General features: G+C 32.0%; 1 protein-coding gene across 1 annotated transcript; it reads right to left on the bottom strand.

Annotated features, from left to right (window-relative positions):
• Positions 1–327: 327 nt before the first annotated feature.
• On the bottom strand, positions 328–2,696 carry LOC143575931 (vacuolar protein sorting-associated protein 32 homolog 1-like). The gene is made up of 7 exons (XM_077060163.1): positions 2,500–2,696; positions 1,614–1,713; positions 1,281–1,366; positions 1,081–1,172; positions 896–1,010; positions 609–801; positions 328–530 (listed from the first exon to the last, which is right to left on the bottom strand). The coding sequence occupies exons 1-6, from the start codon at positions 2,575–2,577 to the stop codon at positions 610–612; spliced, it is 663 nt and encodes a 220-aa protein (XP_076916278.1). The 5' UTR covers positions 2,578–2,696; the 3' UTR covers positions 328–530; position 609.
• Between the last annotated feature and the right edge of the window lie 7,079 nt (positions 2,697–9,775).

The raw sequence follows: 9,775 nt of genomic DNA, 5'->3' as shown, positions 1-9,775 counted from the left end.
TGGGAATACATTAATGCGACGGTTAAGCAGAAAAGGGCAAGAACAAGCAAGTACCTGTACCAGCATATCTTGTACAACAAAGGAGACGCTCTTGTAGTTCATAAGATCATCAGATTTAACGGCTCTTTTTATATCAGATTGGATCATTTGCTAACGACCCTTTTACATTAACGAATCACTAGATAATATAGTTGTATTGCATATTTACGGTCCATGGCCATTTTTTCCAATACATGTAAAATAATAAGGGTTTTAAAAACGATTTTTTCTCAAGTTAGCGCCAATTAATACATGACTCGTATCAACTTTTTTGCAATTCTATGGTGAAAAAAATCTTACATAACCAACAATAAACATGCACCCATGATTTTCCACATGTCACATACGACACGTGAAAACTAGAAAATAACGTCCCTTTTCAGTTCTTATAATACAATAAAAGTCATTGATCACGTTGTAGCACAAACAATACGCACACCTCCATTGTTTCAAAATCCAATCTTTACAATTTCTTCCAACCGGATTTGAATCTGCAATAAATCATTTTTGATAACTTCACTTTCAGGGGGAAAAAAGAAAAAAAAAAAAAAACATGTCCACCAAGTTACCTTAAAGTGCCATTTCTGCCTGCAATGCAGCAAGTTCATCTTCCTCTTCTGTGTTCTGGCGCTGAGCTGGACGTGTTTGTTGCCTTCCAGCTGGCACATAAACTGGTGCTGCGGGTGCAGTGGTGGCTGGCTGCAGAAGTTGCTCCTCTAACTCGGCTCCTTCTAACTCTTCAAGTTCAGCCTCCAATTCATCCTGCATTTTTGTTATTACACAGTTATTAATTACATTTAAAAGTAAGCGCTTTTCTAATATTTTTTGAATAAAAAAAAGGGAAAGGGGTCCATGCCTCATCAAAATCAGCTGCCGCACCGATGGGTGCTGACAACGCTTCTTGAATTTGCTTCATGTTCTCTGTTTGCTCATTTATCTCGTCCATTGTTTTGTCGACATCATCAATATTCCTGTATCTCAAAATGAAATGAAATAAGATAACAAGCTAATCAAGTAAATAATAAATAAAATAAAACTTACACTGCCTTTTGCATTGCCTTCATTGCTTTAGCTCCGGTTCTCAAGGCATCCACTGTCTCTGTGGTAGCTTTTGCACCTTCAAGCATTATCATCTGTAGTGCAGTTCAGGAACAAAAATATAAAGTAGCTAAAGTAACTGGTTCTGCAAATTAAACACAATAAATTGATTGTTATTTAAATAATCAAAATTGAAAAGAAACCTGATCGTGAATACGCAATTGGAAATTGCCAAGTTGTTCAATCTGCTGCTCATAAAGTCTTTTTCTCTTTAAACATTGTATTGCCGCTGAATATTTCCCATATTTGAAAAATGAAAGAAATAAATAGTCAGTACAGTTTAACTTATCCAATAAAAGGACATGATATATAAAAGGAAACTTAAAACCAGTGTTCAAAATTTGCACATACAAATTTTGGCATATGTAATAAATTATAAAGAGTATAAATTACATCGTCAAAACTACAACAAGTGAATTATTACTCATAAAAATCTAAGAAATTCAAACTGCAAGAGTACATAAAAAAATCCATACCTCGTTTATTTTTTGCTCTAGTGAATTCCTTTGCTTTTTCAACCTCTGCGGAGGCTTTCTTGATAAGTACTTTTTCTTTTTTCTCAAGCATTTCAAGCGTCTGCACATGTTTTGTAATATTATTAGAAGCAAACATTGAACATGTAATGTGTTTAATACATTGATTATGCAAATGATTAGCATACTCATACAATATGACTTGTTTGACAACTTTCTTGCTTGGTTTGCAGATATATTGAATGTATCTTTCATCAGATCAATGAATTAGTAACTATGATTGAAGAGAACAAATTTTAATGTATGTAATGGATCCTAACATTTTGTTCGATGATTTGCATATAAACATCAGTTAAAAACCATGCACACCTGAAATGCTTGAGAAGAATGAAAAAATAGTTATCAACAAAGCCTCTGCTTTAAAAATTTTTTGATATGCAGTGTTGAGCAATTTAAATTTATTAAAATTTTTGAAGTAATAATTCAGTTGCTGTAGTTTTGACATTGAATTTGTACTCTTTTCATCTTTTGACATATGTAATAACTAACAAGATGAAGATAGGGAAAATAAAATGTCAAAATTACAAGTGAATCATTACTCAAAAGAACCTAAGGAATTCAAATTGCAAAGAGTGTATGACATAAAGTTGTGTCTAAAGAAGCACCACACCGCTGCTAACGTGTCATACGAGCAGAGGAAAGTGGTCATATGGGGGGTTGTATTGTATGAGATGCAAATCAGACGGCCTGTACGATGTGTTTAACTAGGAAAGAAATAACTAAGCATGCATGACCATTGAATTGTAAATAACCAAGAATACTCTCTTCTTCTTCTTCTTCTAGTGAAGATGAGCAATAAGCCAAAATTCCACAAATAGTCAAAACATACCTCGTTTAATTTGTCCAAGGTTGTTACAGCGCTAGCGTTAGCTTCTTGCTTAGGTTTCCCAAACATCCTCGAAAACATCGTGACCCTCCGATCTGATCAGATTTGATCAAAAACAACCGATTAAATCAATAGATTGGATTTGAGGGAAAAGTAAAGAGAGAGAAACAAGGATCGATGGATACCTGAGAATTAACAAACAATCGAACAAATTCTTCAAGGAAGAAGGAGAGATTGATGATGTGAAAAGGAAGGGGTTTTCTATTTGATTATTATTATTATTATTAATAGGGGGGTTTTCTTAGGCGTATTGGTTATCTCATTCCAAAGTCCACACACGCTTTACTCTCTCAACTCCGTTTTTCATCTTCTTGGTAATTTCCGTACTATATATTTACTTTAAGCTTATTTGTTACGTAGGTTATTTTTAGTTTTTTTTTTATAATTATTTTTTTTAACTATTGTTTGTGTATATTTTTCATGTAGAATATGCTTAGCTATTAAACTTAAATGTTACATAAACTTGTAAAATATGGTATATTTATTAACTGTAGTTAAAGTATAGTTTGTTTTGTTTTTTATTTATATCTCAAATATGTCTCACTGATCTAGTAGTTAACATGACCAAACATTTTGTTATTTAAAATGCGAATTTTCGTCATAATATACATCAATACATAAAGAAATTATATGGTTTGTGTTATTTTCGTTTGTATTGAGTTGATACGGTTCGTTGGTGATGTAGAACATATATGTTGTTTAATGGATCACCAAAAATAGGCTCTCATGTGTCTGTCAATTAATGTAGCTCAACATTTTGTCTTTTGTTGTTTAAAATATGTATTTTGTGCTTGATAGTGAATCGAACTTTTAATAAATTGATGTAATTGAATTTCTATACGCCAATTCTAGTTCCACGTCTATCTGAAATGGGTACGTCATGTGTTATCATTCATTTTTGGGTGAAATATTAATTTATTATATTTTTTCTAGTGTGATGTTTGGTTTGTGATTTTCTTATTATTTTGTATGAATTTGTTGTATTTATAGATTTTGAGGTTTAGTTATTTTTGTGTATTAAAAGAACATTTAATTTGTTAATTAGTTTTTATTCTTATCTATATCTATATTATTATTATTATTATTATTATATTATTATTACCATTATTATTATTATTTATTATATATTATTAAGGAAGAGTGAGGGACAATGGTGGTAATTTCACAATTGTATGATGAGGACAAAAGGAACATTTCATAATTAGGCATGAAAAGTAATTTGCCAATAAGTCAATTCTATCTTAAAGCATTTGGTGCAAGTTGATGAAGCTTCATGTTTTATGATATTACTCTATTATCCTTTGGAGATGCAAAAGATTTAGACATTAAGTTAATTGATTGCCCAATAAACTACTTCATTCTTTATGGATGCAAAAGGTTTAGACCTTAATTTAGTTTTATTGTAGAGTTTAATGCACGGTTTAATATCCAATGCAAGGTGTGGAGAGCAAAAACATAAAAAATAAATAAATATACTATAAGCTTCTATTGATTCTCTTCATACGTGTGTAATTCAATTGTCATTCTTATTTCTTCACCATGCTATAAGCTTCCATTGATTATCATGTTATGTTAGTTTTGTTTCTATTTATATACATATGATCATTATCATGGTTTGTTCATTATACATTATGTTTCATTTGTGCTTACTAAATTCTGTTTTATTGTATTACAAAGAAAGATTTGGCTTGTCTTTAATATCATATGTTGGAATATTTTCTCTTGGTTCAGGTGCCACAATTGTTTATGGGCAGGACCCAGCTCTGAGAATTTATATACCTCGGCCGAGTTGAAATAAAAAGGTCTGTATAACTTAAACAAACTATGGATAAAAAAAAAGTTGTGAACCAAATATATTTAAAATTCTAGATTCATACCTAAAGTGACGGAACTTGAACATTTTAATTAAGGGGCCGAACATATTACAAAAAGCAAACAAAGAACATAAATAAAAAAACAAAACAAATCCAGCTCTAACTGGTTAATAATTTGGTTTAGGCTATGAAAGAATATATAATTAATTTGGATGCTCACTTTTAATTTTTTTGAGAGCATAACCGACCAACTAAATACACATAATATTACTTAATGTAAATGGGCTAAAACAGTGACATAACTAAAACATTTTAACTATAGGGTCACAAATTGTTCTTTTTTGCATCCACATGCATGTAAATATCAAGGCCATATGATTAAGTTATACTTCCTTACTTTCTCTCTTCTATTAGATAAATAATCATTAACTGGCTTACGCCAAAATAGGATCACCAATAATTTAATTTTTCAAAAATGTTTAACCTTTCTAGCTATATATATATATATATATATATATATATATATATATATACTGATTTCACATATATGTTTAAAAGATAGGATAGACTAAGTATTTCTTACGATTTTTATTACAAATATATTCTTCTAGAGAAATATTTTAAAGGAAGTAATATGTTTTGTTCATTAGAAAATAGAGTAGGTTATATAAATTTATAACCTGTAAAGTTAGTAGACTGATATAAAGTTAATAGACTAATATAGAAAATAAAATAATTAGATAGAATTAGAAGAAAAAAATACGTTAGTCATATTAAATCATTTAGTAATAAATAAACTAAAGTAAATTTAAACCTATAGTAATATAAACAAACTAAAAATAATTTTACACCTTCAAAAAAGGTATGTGCATAAAGTGACTATAAACAAGTTGTGTTACAGACCAAAAAGTTTCAATTAATAACAAAATATTAATTTTCTTTTCAAACAACCATCTTTTTCTTCATTTCATTGTATCTCTACAACTCAACTCATCATACTTCTACCATTGTAAAAAAAGTTTTAAAATATATAAAAATTTAAGGCCCTTAAAAATTACGTGTGGTTGCCCGGCTCACCCTACCCTATAGCCGGCTTTGTTTATGGGATCAAGAATTTTTGGATTTCACATGTAATTTGTCTATTTCACAATTGAAGAAACCACTTAAGACACATTTAAGAAGGTATATTAAATTGTTATAGATGTTATCCAATTTATAAAATTAATAAGACATGTTGTGGAATTTGAGTGGTATAACTAAATGTTATCCAATTTATAAAATTATTAAGACATGTTGTGGAATTTGAGTGGTATAACTAATTGGTAGGTTGTTGTAGTGTTTACCAACATCAGTGATAAGGTTCTATTGTAAGTTATAGAAAACTAAAAATATATAATTGAATTTTGCAAGCATGATCCAAAGAGAAAGGTATATGCTCAGATACCAAATATAGTAAAAAGGTACTGAAATATATGAGAGGTAATCTTGTTTGACTAGATTGGATTGTTATGTTTTATGCAAATTGACACAAGAGAGGCCATTTTGTGGTCTTTATACTAACTGCAGTAAATTGTGACTGAAATATAGCCAAGCACATCAAAAGCTCGTTAATTTCTTACATTTTTTATATCTTGCACATGTACTTTGGCCAAAACTGAGATAGTAAACGCACCGAGCAAGGATGGCTCATGCTCAGTTTCTCTACAAACGAGCCAATCCGGCTTGTATATCTTAAGAAGCTGAAGTGATGAGTTCGACCTCGTTTCGTCGAAAACCTCTAGGCAGCTCATCACTCACTGATTCAGGTCGTTTATGCTTAAAAGTTTTAAAGCATTGTAGTTTTTTATATGTATATGCGGATATCTAGATGTACCCAGAAAGAACTCCATATTATACCTTTTGAATGGTGTTGCAAATGTGTATAAGGGAGGTTAGTAATGTCTATTATACCCTTAGTTCTCTTTATAATTAAGCTACACAAATGGGTACATTTGTGTTTTTGGTGCTACGTGTTGACGGGTTTAAGTTTGTGCGGGTGGCAGGGTTATGTTGTTCGTCTTTTTTTACCATATGTTTACGCTTACACATTCTGATTAGCTAAATTTTATATGTGGCAATTCAGACCATTTAGTTATGAGTAAGTTGAGTTGGTCAAATGGGTTATAATTGGTTCAAAAAGTATTTTTGATGCATAAAACTTTTTAAATTTGGTGTGTAAATGAGTCGAACCGAGCCAAGCCCAAGCTCATCTAGGCTCGAGGTAAGCTCCTTTTATTTACGAGAGCTTGAGATAGTGTTCGAATTTGTCCCATTTATTATTTTTTAATGAATTTATACATTTTTAGTTAATTATTATACATATTTATAATTATCTTTAATATATTTTTTATAGTTATATATTGATAGTATAAACATATATAAAATATACAATATTAAAGTTATGTAAATAATAGGTTAAAGTGATCAGGTTACGAGCTTGAAGATGATTTTTTTTAATACATTTTAATGATTTATGACCTTTAGATTTATTAACGTAGGTCTAATTTGCATGATGAGCAGACTCACCACTTAGAAACCCAAAAGCCCACATTTAGGTGGTTCGGGATGAAAGTCAAGCATATGGTCAACCAGGACCGTACACTGTTGTAGTTCATCAAGAATCCAAAAAAAAGGCATTTGGGACAGAGCTTAGAAGCCTTGGTATAAAATGATACAAGCCATATGACCATGAAATCAAACTGTTTGACCTTCAAGGTCAACGCCAGCCTATCAAACCCAACCCTAATGGGTGTAACTTAAAGAGGGGTCCCCGTTTGGTCAACTAGGCTCTATGAGTCAATTCAACTTCATATAACCTTTATAGGTAGGTTAGATGAAAATAGTAGCAAGATGAGTTACTTACATTTTTATTTGACCTAAAAAGTCAACCTTTTGACCAAATAATTGTCTTGGTGACAGTGTGAGTTGCTGAAACAATGGCGTATGATCTTGCCATGAGGCTGCTAGGAAAGAGCAAAACTTTCGACAAACAATTTTTATGTTGCATGACCCGTGGAATGGTTACTAATTTTCATCATATTATGGTGTTTCTCATGCGTGCACAAAACTAAGGACTTGGATGTTCTTTGGCCCAACTTAAGCCGACATAAAGTCTATTGTTTATTTTTTGTGCATCACCCCAACACCCTTCCAAACACCTGCCACTTCCTATCATACTTTGTAAGTAACATGCGACTCATAATATAACCACATCGTACACATATCAGGTTAAATGATGTTTCACACTTCTTTTTAAATACTTTTTTTCGTCTAAATGACTCATGTATAAAAACACTGCTTTTTAAACACACATTGTGATATAGATACAAGTCTCCGTGAAAAGCATGCCTAAAAGTGCAAAACATGTACCAAAGCTATGTACGGATCCGTATGACTTTGATTCAAGTTGTCCATACGGATATACTTTTGCCTGACATATTAGTAAGGCTCTAGCCTAAGTGTGTAGGCCGATGTAAAACCGTATGCAAACAATGGCTCTCATTACTTTCTACAAAAATAATATAAAATTACACAACGCATTGTCGCTACTTTCAAAGAATTTCAAACTAAAAAATCATAGTGCTCAGACCATGGTACACCATAATCTATCCGCTTACTTCAGCATACCTAGATACTATGTCAAATACTATCGTTCCACGACCATGCGAGGCAAAACCATGTGAAATAAAGATTCTTACAACTATTAATGGTCTCATATGTCGTCGCCCTGCTTGCAATTCGTACACATAATGTGTATATGTATGAACCCTTGGGTGGGCAAAAGTGAAATTGCACTAATTTTGACGTTATTTTACTAATTTCGAGAAAATAATGTTAAAAGTGGCGGAAGGTAATCATGCATCATGTGGTGGCGTTAATAGCCGAAAGACAAGGGTACAATCACCAATTGGCGGTGTCCCGATGGTTGAGTGTTATGTTTCTTATGTCCAATGCTTGATGCAAAACTACTATCGAGCCGGGGGTCTCACCGAAAGCAGCCTCTCTATTCCTAAAGGGTAGAGGTAAGGCTGTTTACATCTTACCCTCCTCAGACCCTACCATAGTTTTGCTATTGGTGGGATATACTGAGTACGATGATGATGATATGTTTATGTTGTCGCAATACTGGAAACTTGGTCATCTGGAACCCCTAGCAAGCACATATACAACTCTATCTACCACAAACACTAGAGGCATTCTCAACACACGATCTGAAGATGTTGTATTGCACTTACAACATTCAAATGAATATATTCTCCTGCATGTAAAACTCCAGTTTGAGAAAACAAAACCATACAAGTACTCACTAGAACAAGGGGTCTGGAAAATAGTTTTTACCTAACGAATAACAACTGGGAACAAAGGACCATAAATGGAAAAGCGGAACGTTCAATACCAAAGCTCTGTACTTTGTTGTGAAATCCACATATTTAAGGCAACATGCTATATTGTTGGCTTTTGATACTCACACGGAGAAATTCATTAAAACAACCTTCCCAAAACTTCCAACAAAACCCTCAGATGGACATTTGGTTGTCATTCATAATGACCACCACATATTTGTTACTCACAGTTTCTCGTATTGGATCGCAGATTTATGATAGATGACAGCTCACACATGGACAAAAGTATGGGCACCCCCCAAAAGGTCTATATTATTAGGATTTACTATAACATACATCAGCACAATCGACAAGTTTATGGTTGTATCCCATGATAGATTTACGAATGAGATAGACATAACTAGAATGACGACGATCGTACTATCCTTTGTTATACTATTAAAGACAACAAACCATTGTTTATACCAAGACTCTAGCAACCCCATAATTAAGATCTTATTTCCGTACAAACTTTAACTTTCTAGCTTTATCATCCCCTTTATTTTAGTCATGCAAATTTAGAACTTTGTGTTTTCAAATTATCTTTCTTTTTTCGTTTTTTTTTGTTTTATATGTTTTAATCAAGGATGCAATGAATTTTGTTATGTTTATAGTCGATTTGAACCAATACATATACCTAACACGTCATTTACCATTACTTCTATGATTCCAAGGCATACAAATCTTTAATTATATATGACCTAGATGGAACTCAAAAAATATAATCATCACATGATCATTTGCTAAAAAAAGTTCCTAATTCCCACTGACACATCAATCTAATGCTTCATGTATAAAAATAAACAATCGAATAGAAATCCAGTATAAATCTCATTATAAATCTATGTACACAACACTTAAAGCATACATCGTGTAAGGTCAATCATTGTTAAGGAATTAAGCACACATTCAGTGTTTTAACATCGATATTGTCTCTCCAGCTATTTAAGTATGTTAAAATCGTATCGTTTTCTTAATTCCCAG

The sequence above is a fragment of the Bidens hawaiensis genome, unplaced genomic scaffold (genome assembly GCF_021521415.1).
Source record: "Bidens hawaiensis isolate Kalapana, Puna unplaced genomic scaffold, B.hawaiensis_p1.1 tig00027797_1, whole genome shotgun sequence".
Taxonomy (NCBI): Eukaryota; Viridiplantae; Streptophyta; class Magnoliopsida; order Asterales; family Asteraceae; genus Bidens; species Bidens hawaiensis.
Note: the sequence above shows the minus strand (reverse complement) of the source record. Positions and strands in the feature narration are given on the sequence as shown.

Bases quoted from the DNA above. Each gene is read 5' to 3' on its own strand.
- LOC143575931 (XM_077060163.1), bottom strand. From the start codon at position 2,577: ATGTTTTCGAGGATGTTTGGGAAACCTAAGCAAGAAGCTAACGCTAGC. The intron at 1,011-1,080 runs GTAAGTTTTATT...TTTGAGATACAG, and splicing joins AAGGCAATGCAAAAGGCAGT to GAATATTGATGATGTCGACA. The intron at 802-895 runs GCATGGACCCCT...ACAAAAATGCAG, and splicing joins CGGCAGCTGATTTTGATGAG to GATGAATTGGAGGCTGAACT.